This window comes from Crotalus tigris, unplaced genomic scaffold, assembly GCF_016545835.1.
Source record: "Crotalus tigris isolate CLP2741 ecotype Arizona unplaced genomic scaffold, ASM1654583v1 scf7180000017940.1788314, whole genome shotgun sequence".
Taxonomy (NCBI): Eukaryota; Metazoa; Chordata; class Lepidosauria; order Squamata; family Viperidae; genus Crotalus; species Crotalus tigris.
In genome coordinates, this window is record NW_024096732.1 from 1,748,615 (window position 1) to 1,765,132 (window position 16,518).

General features: G+C 47.1%; 1 protein-coding gene and 1 non-coding gene across 8 annotated transcripts in view; both read left to right on the top strand.

Moving 5' to 3' along the window:
* PRRC2B (proline rich coiled-coil 2B) overlaps positions 1-16,492 on the top strand; it is a 30,375-nt gene extending 13,883 nt beyond the window's left edge. For 2 of the 7 annotated variants that reach the window (XM_039345175.1, XM_039345176.1), the window contains 17 exons: positions 87-2,171; positions 2,943-3,130; positions 3,870-4,015; positions 4,118-4,259; positions 4,513-4,595; positions 5,371-5,559; positions 6,175-6,369; positions 6,675-6,761; positions 7,224-7,325; positions 7,849-8,041; positions 8,386-8,483; positions 8,912-9,039; positions 9,262-9,487; positions 9,747-9,923; positions 10,552-10,643; positions 10,853-10,934; positions 11,687-16,492. In XM_039345175.1, the coding sequence (XP_039201109.1) occupies positions 87-2,171; positions 2,943-3,130; positions 3,870-4,015; positions 4,118-4,259; positions 4,513-4,595; positions 5,371-5,559; positions 6,175-6,369; positions 6,675-6,761; positions 7,224-7,325; positions 7,849-8,041; positions 8,386-8,483; positions 8,912-9,039; positions 9,262-9,487; positions 9,747-9,923; positions 10,552-10,643; positions 10,853-10,934; positions 11,687-11,824 (4,351 nt within the window). In that variant the 3' untranslated portion in view covers positions 11,825-16,492. Of the gene's footprint in view, positions 1-86; positions 2,172-2,942; positions 3,131-3,869; positions 4,016-4,117; positions 4,260-4,512; positions 4,596-5,370; positions 5,560-6,174; positions 6,370-6,674; positions 6,762-7,223; positions 7,326-7,848; positions 8,042-8,385; positions 8,484-8,911; positions 9,040-9,261; positions 9,488-9,746; positions 9,924-10,551; positions 10,644-10,852; positions 10,935-11,159; positions 11,257-11,686 lie in introns of all 7 variants that reach the window. The other 5 variants (XR_005556911.1, XR_005556909.1, XR_005556910.1 and 2 more) reach the window with 5 other exon arrangements.
* Positions 8,158-8,244, top strand: LOC120308725. Its single transcript, XR_005556912.1, has one exon. It is a non-coding gene; the product is annotated as a small nucleolar RNA SNORD62 (small nucleolar RNA).
* Positions 16,493-16,518: the final 26 nt, after the last annotated feature.

A 16,518-nucleotide genomic window follows, 5' to 3' on the forward strand; every position in this document is an offset into this window, starting at 1 on the left:
ATACTATATATGTATATGTATGTATGTATTTTCTGCTCCCCAGCTCCTTACATGGAATTCCTTCTTTTGGGGGTCCTTTTTTACAGGGCTGAGAATTCTTACTCTGCGCCATCAGGGCTAAACACCCAACGTGACTTCTTTGAAGAAGTTGGAGAAGACTACTTGAGCTCCTTTGAGAAGAAGCCCCAGGGAAATTTTGACCGATGCCTCAGTCCCGCTCAAAGGGCACCCCAAGAACGCATCTTTCACCCCCCGGAGTGTGGCTCTGACCTTTCTGATCCTTGTGATCGGAGCCTGCTGAATTCTCCCTTGGAGTCCAGTTCTGTTTCGGATGAAAAGAAGTCTGAATACAACGGTTGGGAGATCAGCCATTTTTCCAAACCCTTGGAAGAGTCATCTTCAGGGAAAGAAGAGATGTTCCAGGAGGACTCGTTGTTTGGCTCTGAGATGTGGAAGAAGGAAGGATCTGCCAGTAAGCAAGCCAACCCTGGAACTGGATGGACGACCCCCGAGAACCGAAACGGAAACAGTCAACCACCACAGCAGCAAGAGCAGACGAGCAGAACTCGTCGATCTGGTCCAATTAAGAAGCCAGTCCTGAAGGCTCTCAAGGTGGAGGAGAAGGAGAAAGAATTGGAAAAGGTGAAGGTCGAGAGCAGAGAGACTTCCCACCCAGTTAAGGAAAAGGCCCCTGCACCGAAGGCGTCAGAGGAGACCAATCCTGGCGGGATTGTCCACTCTGCTCGCTACCGCACATGGGACAAAAAATGCTCCCCACGAACTCCTGTCCAGGACGAGAAACCTCGCGAAGATGAGGAGGATGATAGTAAAGAGAATGAGAAGATGGTCAAGGACTGTGAGGGCAAGAATCAGTCAAGGGAGTCTGCTGAGCTTCCCCCGACTAAAAGAAACAACTGGATCTTCATTGATGAGGAACAGGCCTTCGGTGGACGGGGGCAAGGACGAGGCCGTGGACGCGGCTTCCGAGAATTCACGTTCCGAGGCCGTAGCAACCCGGTGGGGTGTGGAGGTGTGGCTCCTGCTAGTGGTGGGAATCTCAGAGGCGGTTATAACAGCAGCAATGTCAGTGGTCCTCCAAGAAGTAGCCGAGGACGAGTCTTGAGAGAGTTCAGTCAGGTGGAGGAGTTCCCGCGGGGAAAGCCCAGGCGCCGGATTGCAAGCGAGACACACAGCGAAGGCTCCGAGTATGAGGAACTGCCAAAGCGCCGGCGTCAGAGGACCTCTGAGAATAATAACGAAGGTTCCCTGGCAGAAAGAGAAGAGGGCGACCTCAAGAAAGGGGAAGTCCGTGATTCCTGGAGATCCAATAAGATCTATTCCGATGATCAGGATGCCAAGTTGAGGAACCCACGAGCTTTCGGGCGATCGCTACCCCCAAGATTGAGCAACTCCACTTACGGGCGACGAGGATTCGTTGCTAAGGAGTCTTCCCAATGGCAGGGCAGGAATGGTGTAAATACTTGGCAAGACTACGGCCACAATGCCCCTCTGGATGCCTTTGGCATCAGGCGTCCACCCGAGAGGGATTACAGCCAAGAGTCTTACAAGCCTGTGGACTCGTTTAGCCGACGGGCCTTTGAAGAGGACTACGGAGGTGATCCCGAAAACGCGGAGAACCGTCCGTTCCGTCGGCGGCGTCCACCTCGTCAAGACAAACCTCCCCGATTCAGGCGCTTGAGGCAGGAACGCGAGTCCGTGGGTCAGTGGGCGCCCGAAGAGGGTGGAGCCAACCTTGCCGCTTGCCAGTGGCCCAGGAGAGCCCAACTGATTGCGACCGATTATAACGGTTCCTCCAGTCGAAAATCTCCGGAACTGTCCTATCAGAATTCCTCGGATCACGCCAACGAAGAGTGGGAGACGGCCTCGGAAAGCAGCGACTTCAGCGAGAGGCGGGAGAAGAGGGGTGGTGGTAGCGCTGGGGGAAACTCGGAGAACGAGGCGCCGTTGGATGGCGGGGTGCCCGGGAGCACCTTGGGGGAGAAGAGAGACCTAGCCAAGAGGAGTTTCTCCAGCCAGAGGCCTGTGGTAGATCGGCAAAGCCGGAAATCTGAGCCCATCGGATTTGGGGAGAAAGCTGTACGAGCCAGTGGGAACCGACCAGCGTCCTACTATGAAAATCAGCAGAACGGGCTACAGATGAAGGGCAAAAGGTAATCGTCTGCCCCTTCTTAAGAAAAGAGAGGCAGTATTTGGATAGAGAGTGGACCTCATGGTCCTCCAGCTCAGTCTTTTTAAACCTTGAGATGGTGTGGACTTCAGCTCCCAGAATTCCCGGGCCAGCATGATCTATCTAGCTGAGGAATTCTGGGAGCTGAAGTCCACACATCTTAAAGTTGCTCAGATTGAGAAGCACTGGTGTCCCCCTTAAGAAAAGAGAGATAGTATTTGAATACAGAGTGGGCCTCACAGTCCAATCTTTCTCAACCTTTAGATTGCGTGGACATAAGCTCCCAGAAGTCCCCAGCTAGCTGGGGAATTCTGGGAGTTGACGTCCACATATATCAAAGTTACTAAGGTTGAGAAGCACTGGTATCCCCCTTCTGTAAACAGAGACAATATTTTAATACAGAATGGACCTCATAGTTCAGCCCAATCTTTCTCAACCTTTAGATTGCATGGACTTCAGCTCCCAGAAGTCCCCAGAATTCTGACTAGGGAATTGCGGGAGTTGACGTTCACCCATCTTAAAAGTTGCTCAGGTTGAGAACCACCGGTCTAACTTGTCGATTTACAGTTGTCACGATTTACAATCATACTGGCCAGGCTCCATTACAGTCATAACTCAAGGACCCCCTATATCACGTTGTAGTTTTGGACTTTAAAAATGCTTCTTTGGCCTAAGTACCCTTCCTGGCCTATTTCTGCCAGGCCCATGAAATAATTTTGCATTGAATCGGAAACCAGTCCACTGTTTCTTGCAGATCTCCGGAAGAAAATGGCGTTCTTGATAACGGCAGTCCTGGACGAAACCGTTCTGCTTACGGGTCTCACTCCAACCTGAATGGGGCCGAAAACCTGGAGAAGAGGCAAGATAAGGATCTGAAGTCTTCAGTCCCCCAAGCCAGCCAGGCAGGGGAGACCTTGGGTCCATTTGAGCTGAGCTACGGAAGTAAGTCCCCCCAAGGGTGCTGTGGAGAAACCAGGACACGTCTCCAGTGCTGGAGAATCCAGCGGAGATACGGAACCAACCAGCTAGTATTTCAGAGAGCCCTGAAGACCTGACTCTTCTCCCAGGTCTTTGGCAAGAATGACTGAAACCTTCTTCTGAGTAATCTGGATCTGCTTGGTTCTTGCCCAGATTGTGCCATCTTTTGTTCGTTGTCATTGGCTTATTTTTTTTCCTGCCTGTTTTATTTATGAATTGCTCAGAGTTGGTAAGCATTGGACAGTGTAAAATTAAATAAATAAGTACAGAACTATGGATTGAAATTGGATCTTCCCAATCCTAGTTCTTACCATTATACTATATGGACTGGTCAGTCAACAAATAATCTAGCTGAGTCTCTTTATTGTTGCTAATAAAATACTGATATCTGACATTTTCCATAAGATTCATCTCTACAATACATGCTTCCTATACAATAAATTACCATTTACACTACAGGTAGTCTTCAACCTATAACCAGTCGCTTAGCGTCCAAAGTTATGACAGACTCCCCCTCCCCCCCAGCAACTTTATTATTATTTTTCCTTTATCATTTTGTTTACTTGTATCTGGCCTTTCTTATTTTTATAAATAAGGTGGCGGATGTATCCAACACACACACCCCTCTTCCTATTTTGGGGAAAAGGGAAAAGCAGGAAAAGCTAATCAGCCTTTGCCCAAACGCTTGTGTGCCATTGCGCAGATGGTGTGATGGACAGCCGTGGGCCGGGACCCGGGGAGGACACCGAAGTGGGGCCGATGAACAGCGAAGGCTTCATTGAGGTCCTGACGAAGAAACAGCGACGGCTGCTGGAAGAGGAACGGAGAAAGAAAGAACAAGCTGCACAGGTGAGAAAGTCAGTCCCTGAAGCAGGAAGATTTAGCCATCGGCTGCTCCAAATGTGGGAAGAATCTTAACTCTGGCGTTCTTTTTTCTTTCTCATTTTATAGGCTCCGGCGAAAGGCCGCGTCCTTCAATCACGCATCCCACCTCGCTTTGCCAAAAAACAGAACAGCCTGTGCCTTGAACAGGGGGACATCTCGGTGCCACGAAACACCTTGGGGACGGAGATTTGGGAGACCAACAGCGCAGGTGAACCCAAGTCGGGGGCTCTTCCTGCCGTTTGGCATTTGAACTCGGATGCCGCTGTGCAGACGATCAGATCTTTCTGATGGGTTACGAAACGTCTGCAAGAAAAGCTCAGAGTACCCCACCGTTGATCTCCCCTTCTCCTTCCTCTTCTTCTCCTCTTCACACACACACCCCTCCCTCCTAACACCGATGATGTTAATGAAACATCTGCAAGAAAATATCTTAACACCTCCTGTCTCTCCTTTTCCGACAGCGCTGTCCGTTCAGTCCTCCGCTCCCGATTCCTGGAAAAAGCCTATCGGCACCTTTATCGGGAACGAGTCCAGCTCTGCGGAGGTCAGTGGCGCCCAAGCCGACATTCTCCCATGCCAAGGAGAGTTAGGGGTTTATAACGATTGGCACGAGGGTCTTGGTCAACCAATCTCGGCCGATCAGAGTGGCACCCTTGAAGCTTAATTCTTCATTGGCTCAGAGATCGCCTTTGCCTTTTTCACAGCAGCACCACACAAGTCGGCTCGCTAAAACCCATTTAAAAAAATGGCCAGAAATTAGATAACGACGTTTTCAGATTTTGCTTCTGCAGATGGTCCTCAACTTAAAACCAGAAATGAGCCCTAAAGCATGATTTTCCCCCCATTTTATGACCTTTCTCGCCACAATTGTTGAGCGAAGCATTGCTGTTGTTAAGTTAGTAGCACGGTCATTAAATGAATCCAGCTTCCCCATTGACTTTGCTTGTCAGAAGTTCTCAAAAGGGGGATCTTGTGACGCTGCAACTGTCGTAAATATGAGCCAGTTGCCAAGTGGGCGAATTTTGATCACGTGGCCATGGGGGAATGCTGCAACGGTCGTTAAGTGTGAAAAAAACGATCATACGGTTGCTTTGTATCCTCGAGCAATTGCTACACGAACTCCTGTAAGACAAGGTCTTCCTATAGAATGGAATTCTGTGGGAAAGCGATTTTAACCCTTTTTAAATCTTCATTTAGAATTCAATTTTGGCTTTTGATTTAAATGGTAAACCGTTGAAAACGGGTTGGCGTTTTAAATTTAGCCAGTTAAGGCGAAGGTGGCTTTGGGGGTCTCACTCTGCCCGCTCGCTTTCCCACAGGGCTTCAAAGGCAGCCAGGGGGACAGTGGCATTGACCTGAGCGCGGAGTCGCGGGAATCCTCGGCCACCTCCTCCCAGCGCAGCTCTCCGTACGGCACCCTCAAGCCGGAGGAGGTGAGCGGAAGCGGGCTGGGGGAGGCCAAGGGAGACGGGCCGAAAGAGCCGGCTCCAAAGCAGTTGGATAAAAAGGTAAACCATGTTCCTAGTCCTGTGCAGCAGAGTTTGGCTCTAGTTGTTACGGGGGAGGCATTGAGGAGGAGGGGGCTTGGGCTTATTGGGTCTCTGGTGGAAGACCCTCTGGGTCAGGTGTAGTGCCGGGCTTCTTGGGGGAGGGGGGAAATACGTGTAAGTGTGGAAGCTCTATCTGAACCAAAGGACAGTAAAACCCCGTGTCGTTTTTTTGAGCATTCAAAAGGTGTTTCTCCAAAACTGGGGACAGATGGAAGTTGAGGATAGAAGCAGAGCTAATGGAGGCGTGGAGGGATGACCTTTTGTGTCTGGGGTCCTGCTTTGGCCTGTTGGCTGTCTTAACAATGAAGCAAAAAGTAGCTTCCTTCCTTTATTTCCTTTTATTCCTTCCTTCCTTCCTTCCTTCCTTCCTTCCTTCCTTCTCTCCCTTTATCCCTGCCTCTCTTCCCTTTCCTCTTCTCCCATCCTTCCCCCCCTTCCCTTTTTTGCGTTTTTCCACTCTTCCTTTCCAACCCCTTTCTCTCTTCCTTCCTTTTTCTCTTCCCTCCCCCTGTCTCCTCGCTTTCCCTTCTTTTTCCTCCCTCCCCATCTCAGCCTCTCTGTTTTCTTGCCCAGGATTCGGAACAAGCCCTGGCTCCAGCCAAGGACCACAAACCGGGGCCGATCGGAAACGAGCGCTCCTTGAAGAACCGGAAAGGCTCGGAAGGGGCCGAGCGCCTGGAGGGCAACATCGCTCCCGTCAACGGGGTGGAGATTCACGTGGACCCGGTTCTTCCTGTGCCGCCCATTGAATTCGGAGTGAATCCTAAAGTGAGAATGGTTTGCGTTCCCTTCTTCCTTGTCTTGGACCTCTCTCTGAATTCCCCCTCCCTTCTTCAGCAGAGAAGGGCCTGCAGCCCCACGCCCCTTCTCCGTGGTTTCATTGAGGGTCCGGCCCCCTCCCCAATTCTCCTCCCCTGCCTTTTTGCTCCCTAAGAAGTAAGCGGGTGGGCGAAGGACCCACAAATCAAAGGTGCATTTACTCCACACACCCCTCTCTCTAGGAGATTTAACCACCCTTGCTTTCCAGTGGCAAGGTGGAGGACTGGTTGATAAAAGGGACAAATTTGTTGCAGGATTCAGACTTCAGTCTCCCCCCTGGCTCGGCTCCTGGCACGCCAGCCAGCCCGGTTGCGAAATTACACAACGTGCTGGCCAGCAATGTAAGACTATTTTGTGGTTGATGTTCTGCTTCTCTCCACTCTTCCTTCTCCTTCTAAATCTTTTCCCTCTCTTTCATTTCTCTCTCTTCTTCATTTTCTGTTCCTTCATGTTCTACTTACTTCTTTAGCATCTTCCACTACACCTCTCCCTCTCTCCTCTTTCTTTTTTTGTCCCCATCCTCTCTTTCCCTCTTTTTCATCTTTTTCTTCTTCGTGTTTTCTTCTTCTCTCCCCTCCGTTTTCTTCTTCAAGTTTCTCCACTGTCTCTTTAAGAACTTACCTCCCAGCCTACTGCTTTACTTACTGTTAATTCTGTCCATTCTTTGCTTGACTGTAATATTAGGTTTCTACCAATAAGTTGCTGATAATTAGCTGGGGCTCTTTTTCTCTCCGTGAATGGCTGCAATAGAATTCTGAAAATCTAACCATCTTTTAATTTTTATCCCATTTATGACTCAACAGCCTGGACTCACGCAGTCCCTCCCTGTTATTCGAAGAGACCATCAACTTCCCCGTTGCATCAGCTTAAACATGTCTTATCCGACAGCAGATCTGACCCTCAAAGTAAGTTTTTGAGGATGGGAATAAATCACAAAAGGGGGGGGGCATTTTGCTTGCAGCCAATGATGGACAGGTGCCCCTGCTGATGATGGACCACTGTCGCCTCCCTTTCTGGGGAAGATGGGCAGTTAAGAAATACAAAAAAATATCCATTTAGTCATGTCTGACTCTTTGCCATTCTGTGGGCCAGGTCTCCCCACATTTTCACTACTCCTTTGAGTTGTTCTATGGTCTGACTGGCGTCAGCTTTGATGGTGTCCAGTCACCGTGTTCTTTAGTGGCCTGGTTTCTTTCTACTGCTAATAATGGTTAACACCTACTAAGAATTAGATAAAGGTCAATTGAATTCAAAGGGGGTTGGACTTAGTTCGCTTGTGACTACGTAGGGATTCTAGGCTGATTCATCTTTTAACTCCACCCCTAGTTTCTCCTACAGGAGTGCAGTGTTATCATAGTGCTCACCTTTCCGACCTGCCCTTTGGATGCTACAGTACTAATTCCTCTCTCCCCCCCCCCCCCCCCGCAGATGGAGTCAGCCCGAAAGGCGTGGGAAAACTCCCCCAGCCTTCCTGAACAGAGTTCCCCTGGAGGTGTTGGTTCAGGCATTCAGCCTACATCCAGCATTGGGGCTTCCAGTGGGGTCAGCTACAGCACCTTTGGGGGTGTTTCTGTCCCACCGATGCCCGTGGCCTCTGTGGCGCCTTCAGCTTCGATCCCAGGTGCGTCGTCCCTTCTTCCAGACTTGTAGAGGGGTGGGAAGAATTCGTAGATAACGATTTCCACATAGGATAACAGAAGGGCTCGTGCAAGCTACATTGAAAGCTTCCTGTTGTAGTCTCTATGATGTTTCCAATGGATCCTACTGAACCCCTGGCCGTGCAGTCAGTCAAAGGGCATTTGACGAGATTCTTTGGCTGAGAGACTCCTGGTTCTGCTGCCGTGTTCAAACTGGGAATGGACCTTTGCATCTTTAAGTAGAAAGGAGATCAAGATTTGCAAAGTCTTCAACTGTCATCCGGTAGGGGCAAAATTAACCTCCCGCTTTTTTTCCCACCCATTCTAGGTAACCATATCACACCCTTGTATTTAGATGGACATGTGTTTGCCAGCCAGCCACGACTTGTTCCCCCGACAATACCTCAGCAACAAGGCTACCAACAGGCAAGTCACTGCTGTGTGTGTGTGTGTGTCCTGTGTAAAGACCTGCATCTCTGCCAATCAACTTTGAGTTATGTTTTGAGCAAAAATTCAACTCAAGTTTTAACTCAAAAATTCAACGAAAGTTTAGGAGGCATGGGATATTTTGGTCCAGGTTTGCGGGGAAGGGCCTTTAAGCCTGTGGCCTTTGATGCTCTCCAGATGTGGACTTCAGCCCCCAGAATTTCTCAACCAGGATGTCCACGGCTGAGGATTCTGGGAGATGAAAGGCCTCTTCCATACGTGTGGACTTCAGGGCCCATATTTCCTCAACCTGCCTAGGCACAGCTGAGGATTCTGTGTGGAAGTCCATCCATCCCAGGTTGGCCTTGATGATGGGTCCTTCCTGCTTTGATTTCATCCTTGGTGTTTTTGTTCTTTCCCTCTTTTAGGCAGCTGCTGCTCAACAAATTCCACTCTCCCTCCACACGTCATTGCAAGCCCAGGCGCAGCTCGGGTTGAGGGGCGGCCTTCCAGTTTCACAGTCCCAGGAGATCTACAGCTCCATCCCTCCCTTTAGGTAACAGGATGAGTCCTTACTCAGTGGCTTCACCACTGACGTCACCATTCCCAGTCCTGCACTAGTAGAATAATTGTCAAGATGAAACAGATAGTGGAGGTTCCCTTCCTTCCTTCCTTCCTTCCTTCCTTCCTTCCTTCCTTCCTTCCTTCCTTCCTTCCTTCCTTCCTTCCTTCCTTCCTTCCTTCCTTCCGCCTGATATGATGTTTTTCTCTCCTCAAGGTCTCAGGTCTACATGCACCCCAGCTTGTCCCAGCCCAGCACCATGGTCCTGACGGGAGGCACGGCCTTGAAGGCGCCCTACTCTGCCTTCCCAGGAATGCAGCCCCTGGAGATGGTGAAGACGCAGTCGGGCACCCCTTACCAAACCGTTGGCGGCAGCCAAGCTCTGGTTTACGAGGGTCAGCTCAACCAGGCATCGCAAATGATGGACTCGCAGCTTCAGCAGGTCAGGATGGGGTCCCAGGACCCTTGCCCTGTTCCTCATAGGTTTCAGTCTCTGGTCCTTTTAATCATCTTCGTTGCTCTCCTCTCCACTCCCTTTTTGGTAACGTGATATGCAGTAAACCAGGCGTGGTCTAACCAAGGCTTCATAAAGCAGTGTTAACGCTTCCCTTGGTTTTGATTCCCTTCAAATTCAAGAATTGAAAGAAATATATATTAGAAGACCCAAATCAAGTGACTCCTTCTTGCTTATCTATCCACAGCTAACCATGTCAATTCCAGGATCCCAGCTTCCGATGGCCCGTTACGGATCTGGCCAGCAGCCTCTTGTGTTATCCCAGTCCATGCACCTGCCCCAAGGACAGAATCTCCCAGTTGGAGCCCCACGTAGGATCCTGTCTCCCAACTCCCAGCCATCGGCCCTGGTTACAAACAGGGAGGTAAGTAGGGACTCCGTCTCTGGGTTCGAGGTAGTCCTTGACTTACAACCGCAGTGGAGAATTTGACGAGCAGAAGTCAAAACACCCACAGGATTGGATCTGATTTTACAACTGGCAGTTGTTAAGGGGAACAACCTCAGTCCTTGGCTGATGTTCATTTAGTGACCCGTTTGAAGTTATAACAACCCTGGAAAACAACCCCTGTGACCGTTTTTCACACTTACAACCTTCACAGCCTCCCCATGATCACGTGTTCAAAATTCAGAGGCTTGGCAACTGGCTCGTATTTATGACATCACACTGTGTGTGTGTGTGTGTGTGTGTGTGTGTGAGAGAGAGAGAGAGAGAGAGAGAGAGAGAGAGAGATGTGATCCCTTTTTGCCACCACCTGATAGGCAAAGTCAATGGGGCATTCACAAGAACCATATTTGATCACGTGATCCTGGGGATGCTTCAAGGGTTGTGTGAAAGCTGCCCATCAGCCATTTTTTTTCAGTGCCGTTGTTCACTTCAGTCACTAAACAAATTGTAAGTCGAGGACTCCCTGTGTAGCCCAAATATCTCTTTTAACTTGTCCCTTTCCTGTGAGTAAAATACTCCAGCTTTCCCCCTCGTTGTTGTCTTCTAGTCTTCTCACATGGAAATCAAAGGATTCTCCTTCGCAGACACTAAGCAGAGCATCGTCCCTGGTGGATCCATCCCATCTTCTCATACTTACAGGTGAAATAACAATTCTTGGATTGATCTGATAGGAAAGAAAAGGGCAGGGCGGGATTGATCCAGTGAAACGCAAGAGCATTGAGGATTATTGGACAGGCTGGCTGCTTTCACACCAAGCTGGATCCATTCTTGACTTCTTTAAATGATGGTTTATGTTGCGTTGTTCCTCCTCTTCGACCGCTACCACCGTCCCTGTCCCCCTTTCCCAGGCCCAGTTCTGCTACCCCCAGCGGGAAGCCCTCTGGATCGGCCATCAGCATGAGCTCTGTACAAAGGCATTACATTCAACAGGTAAAGTGGAGAGGGGTCCTATGAGGTGGTTACAACCTCGAAGCTGGCTTTCCCACCAGGAAAAGTGAGGCAAAGAAGTGAGGCGATGATTGTAGGAGAGGGGGAGGGTTGGGTCGGCCTTGGTCCTCTCGGTCTCCTGACCTCCTGGGGATTCTGGGAAATGAGAACCTCCTGGGTGTTGCAGAAGTCCAGGACTTAATCTGACCTTCTCCATCCACCCCTCAGCACTCTCTGAAGCTCTGTGAAGGATTGTGGAGATGACCTTAGGAAAGAAATGGATTCCCTTGGGGAAGGAAGGAATGGAACGGGAGAGGAATGGCAAGTCAGTCCTGGGAACAGGGAGAACAGGAGGAGGAAACTCCAGATAATCTTGGCCTGACAGTGTCTTTCTTCCTCTCTCTCTCTCTCTCTCTCTCTCTCTCTCTCTCTCTCTCTCCCCTTCATTCCCTCTTCTCTTCCCTTCCCTTCCCTTCCCCTGTTCTACTCTACTCTACTTTTCTCTTCCCTTCCCTTCCCCTACTCTACTCTACTCCTATTCTATTCTACTCTACCCTACCCTACCCTACCCTACTCTACTCTACTCTACTCCTATTCTATTCTACTCTACTCTACCGTACTCTTCCTTCTTTCCTTTCTCTTTCCCTTCTCTTCCTCCTCTTTCCCTTTCCCCCTTCCCCTTACTCTACTCTACCCCTCGTTCCCTTCCGCTTCTCTTCCTCCTTCTTCCTTCCTCTTTCTGCCTCCACCGACAGGCAAAACAGCGAGTAGACGAGAACAAAAGCCTGGGAGCCGTGAAACTGCAGGAGCCTCCGTCAGCTGGTCAGATCAAGCCAGTCCGCACAGGCGCCATCAAGCCTCAAGCGGTCAAAGTGGAGGAGAGCAAGGCCTGAGCCCTGGAACACACCCCCCCCCGCCCAGGTTGCCTGCCAGTCCTCCTGCTCAAGAGAATGGGGGGGGGAGAGGCTCTGCAACCCACACATCCCTCCCCTGGACAGCCTCCCTGCGGCTGGATGCTCCAAGATGCTTTACGCTGAGATGTTTTCTTGCGCCGTGGGTTTTTTTTTTTTTTTTTTCTTTTCATCCTTGGCCTGCTTGCTTTTTAAAAGAAGACCGACCACAGCTCCATCGAAACTCAGCAGCAACCATCCCAAGTTCCCTATTGAATTCTTGGATTCTGGAGTGGCTACAGCCATTTTTTGGTTTGTTTCTTTTCTCCACCTGAAAATAGCAGAAAGCATTAAGGAGTTAAGCTTTTCCCATTGCATAGTGGAAATGCTAGCTTATCTGTTCCCTTCCTTCCTTCCTTCCTTCCTTCCTTCCTTCCTCCACTCTCTTTTCTTCTTTCTTTCTTCCTTCCTTCCTTCCTCCGCTCTCTTTTCTTTTTTCTTTCTTTCTTTCTCTTTCTTCTCTCCCCTTTCCTCTTCCTCTCCTCCTTTCTTCTCTCTCTTCCCTTTCCTACTCCTCCTCTTCCTCTTCACCATAACAACTTCCTCCTTTTTCTAAGCCCATCAGGGTTTTTACTCCCAACACCCAGGAATGCTGTATCCTTCATTTTGTAGCTGAACTTCTTCATGTTTTGTTAGATTTCTTCTTCCTACTTCTGATTTTCTCGCTTGCAAAGGAAATATCTGCCAAACCCCAAAATCATGTGTTTGGATGGACTTCCTTCTCAGCTAGATCTTCCTACGTGTAACATCCGTGTCTTACATTCCATCAAGCCTGGATCTTCAGCTCTGTATCTGAAAGCCTTTTCAACCACACGGTTTCCCTTCTCCTTCCCTTTTACTCTAGACCCGAGCTTTTGAAATAAGCCAAGCCAGAAGAGAGATCAGAACAGCTATTTCCCCTTTTCCTCGCCCCCAGACCTCCAACGTTTTGCAGTCATTTTGAGCAAGACCACCATCAATCTTACCAGATCAGTCCCAGGGAGATTGCAGTCATTTTTTATTTCTATAGGTGATTTATTTTTGTGACATTTTGAGACAAGGAGTGTTGGAAAATTAAGTTTCTCAGATTTTTTTTTTTAATAGTCGCTTTGTGATTTTCAATCTTAGCCGCTTTAAGAGGTGTGGGCTGCAATTCCTAGGGTACGTCTCTTCCAACGCGTGCTTTTCAGCATGAATTCTGGAAGGTGGAGTCTGTACATCTTAAAGCAGGCTGGCCGGGGAATTCTGGGAGTTGAAGTCCACACATCTTAAAGTTGCTGAGGTTGACAAACACCAAACTAAATGATTGAGGGAAAAATGCTATTTTCTCTTTTCTTCCTTCCCATTTTACTTCTCTCCTCCTCTCTCAATTCATCCTTACTCTGTATTTTTCTTCCCCTTGCTGTAGCTAATTCTATTTTTCTTTCTAAGTTCACTTTCACCTCTCCCTTCCTGTTTTGCATTCAGCAGTCAGATTCTGCAGGGTGGAAGTGTCTCTTGGTAACAACCCAGAGTAGGTAAAAATAGAGGGTTTTTTTTTTAATCCCTGCAAAGATAATTTAAAATAATAATAATAAACCATAGCATGCAGGGAATTTTTGACATTTTTCTTTCCCCTTCCAAACCTGATGCTTTACAAAGCTAAAAATGACAAACCCTTCTTTTTTGCATGATCATTGTTGGAAAATAGATTAATAGGAGGAATTCTGCATTTTGGGGCACGGTGGAAAAGATGCTGGAGTTTTCGGTAAGCCTAACATTCTCCCAGATGTCCTGTCTAGACAGGTTTGGTCAAAACCCTCACACGAGACCCCCCCCCCTTTGGCTGAGAGTTCGATCAACTTTAAAAATTGCAATCTGCTATTTTGGCTAAGGTGTCCCACCAGCCTTTTGGTTGGCAGTTCCCAAAGACCACATTTTGAAAACAAAAAAACAAACAGAATGCACTTCAAAAGCAGGCAGCCTTGGACTTGGGTACTCTCAAAAAGAGGCGAGTTTGAATTTGGAATTCCATTAGCTAGCTGTCAAAATGGACTTTGGTATTTGGTTTTTTTTTTCCCCTGCGAGAGCTTTACAATACTTAGGCTTCGTCAGCTCTTTCCCTTCGTTGGCGTGCATTTGAGATTCCCCCCTAACCATATCCAGGGGTTTAAAATTGAGGGGCTTTTAAACAAAATAAAAACGTTGCTCGGGAGAGGGGGCATTTTTTTAAATGGAATTTTAATTTGGGGTGGGACAGGACTCTCTACTGCTTGTAGTCGTTTTAGTCCTTTGGAACTTAGTAATTCTTGGATATTTGCCTTTAACATTTCTGTGTATTTTTTTAACCTTTTTTGCTTCCTTCTATGCCTCTGCTTGAAAAAAATACTGCAAGCTGCTGAATTTCTCACGCAAATTGCCTTGAACACATTTTGATTTGGCCCAGCCAGCTCCCTGCAAAGATTAACAAATTACAATCTTGTTCATCACTGGTGTAATTGCTTTGCGCCCATAGTGGTTTTTATTTTTATGTTATTTCCCTTTAATTTTTCCTTCCTCTGTGCAAAGATTAACAGAATGCAATCCTGTTCTTTAGTGGCGTAACTGCTTTGCGCCTGGGATGGTTTATATTTTTATATTATTTTTGTTGTCTGGCTGGTCTGTGGCATTTTGTCTTTCAGTTGTCAGGCAACTAGATTGATCGTTAGATGCAAAAGAGCATCATAAAACCTTCCTTGGGGATTTAAATCAGAACTGCAACTCTTAGGATAGAGATTATCAATTTGTTCTGCCTTTCAGCCATTTTCTTCCACTCTGGCAAAATTTGAAAAAACAAAACACTAGAATTTATTTATACGTATTTGGTGTTGTAGGTGAAAAGAATTAAATACTTCACTGATCTATTTATTTAATGTCTGGATTTATTCTGCACAGGCCAGGCCAAGAAAGAGTTCGTAGATTTTTCTATTTATCAAAACTCGCTTTCAGTTCTGAAGCTTTTCCTACTGTTTAACTTTGGGCTAAATCTTCTCGCTTTATTGCCGTCTGCTGGAACCAAACTCGGCAGCATACAACATTGTCACGCTCCTGAAAGAAAATTAAATCCATCTTTGTTTCCTTCAATAGAAAGTCCACAGATGTGTGTGTGTGTGTGTGTGTGTGTGTGTGTGTGTGTTTCGGTGAAGGAGTACGTGTGAATCTTGAGACGCAAGCAAAAAGTTTTCGGACCTTATTTCTGGATGCAACTGCTGTGATTTTGTGCCCGACCGAGGTGTCAGTGAGAAGAAGGGGGAAGAATCCTGCACAAGCAGTTTTCTCCTGCGTGAACCTTGTCAATGCCAAAAGGGCTGTGCTTTTTTTTTTCCTCCCACAAAAAAGAAAGCAGATCACATCGCTTATCAAGATTGTGCCTGTCAAATTCAGCTCTGCACACTAAGTTTTTTTGGGGGAAAAGAATGAAAGAATAGCAGTCCATTTATAAATCAGGAAAAAGCTAAGCACTTCTTTTTAATTATTTTTTCAAAGTGGCCAATGCCAGTGTGGTTTTAAAACACTGGTTTCAGCTGCAGCAATGTTTTTGTTCAGCTACAGATGCATTTAAATAGAATTTTAATTCTGCCTTTCGCCGTGTCCTCTTAACGCATTTCGAGGCTGGATTAATTTTTTTCCCCCTGTTAAAAACTGAAGTTGGAGGGTTGGATGTGAAAGAGAAAAGGGTGGCTAAAGTTTTAAAGATGAACTGACACACATTTGTCTTTGTAGATCTTCGTTAACATCGATCTTTTTCCCTTGCCTTCTGCAAAAAGGCTTGCTTTGCTGGTTTTTTAATTTTTCTTCAGAGGGTTATAGATGGAAAAGACCATCAGCTTAACGTTATTGTTAGCCACAAGACCTTTCTTGCATGCCATTTAATTTTTCTTTCTTTGTGTCCTTTAGCTTTCGGTGTGATACAAAAATTCTCTTTCCATGTCACTTCAAAATGTGGGAGGCAGATTTTTTTTTTTTTAATTTAGTCTTCATCCGATGGGAAGCTGAAACAGCTAAGCCAGATTCAAAGTGCTTTGCTTTAATTTGTCCTGTGGCTTTTACGAGCATTTTTCGCCAGAGATGTCAGACTGAAAATTGTGGGTATCGTAAGCGCTAACACATTCTTGGTCGTTGACACAAGGCTGAACTGCTTAAAGTCGGTCAAGGATGATCAAAAGCAGCTGAATAAGATGTTCATAGCAAAATTTCTTCTCTCCTGTATAAATCACATTCTTTTTTTTTTTTAGGATGGTATCGTACCTGTTCATGTTTTAATCTTGCAAACCTGTACAGTAAAATCTTTTTTGTTTGTTTTGTTTTTTGGGGGGGGGCTTCTCATGTGTTTGTCTTTTCACGTAGAGCAGATATTTGAAAGGGCAAACAGTGAATAAATTTGCAGACACGCAACACGTTTTAAATCTTTCAGAGAACTGTCCTCGAAGCCTGTAAAAGACCGTTCTCTCTCACCCTTTGTGGGGTTGTTTCTTTTTTGTTGGTTTGTTTTCATTTCGTTTTTGTTTTTTCTCCCCCAGTTTGTATGGTTTCTCCTTTCAAATATGTGATTGTATTAGCTCTTTCCATATGAAAGAATTATCCTTATTTAAATTAAAAAATAAATAAAAGCGAGGTGATCTTGTGTCGTTCTTGGGCCA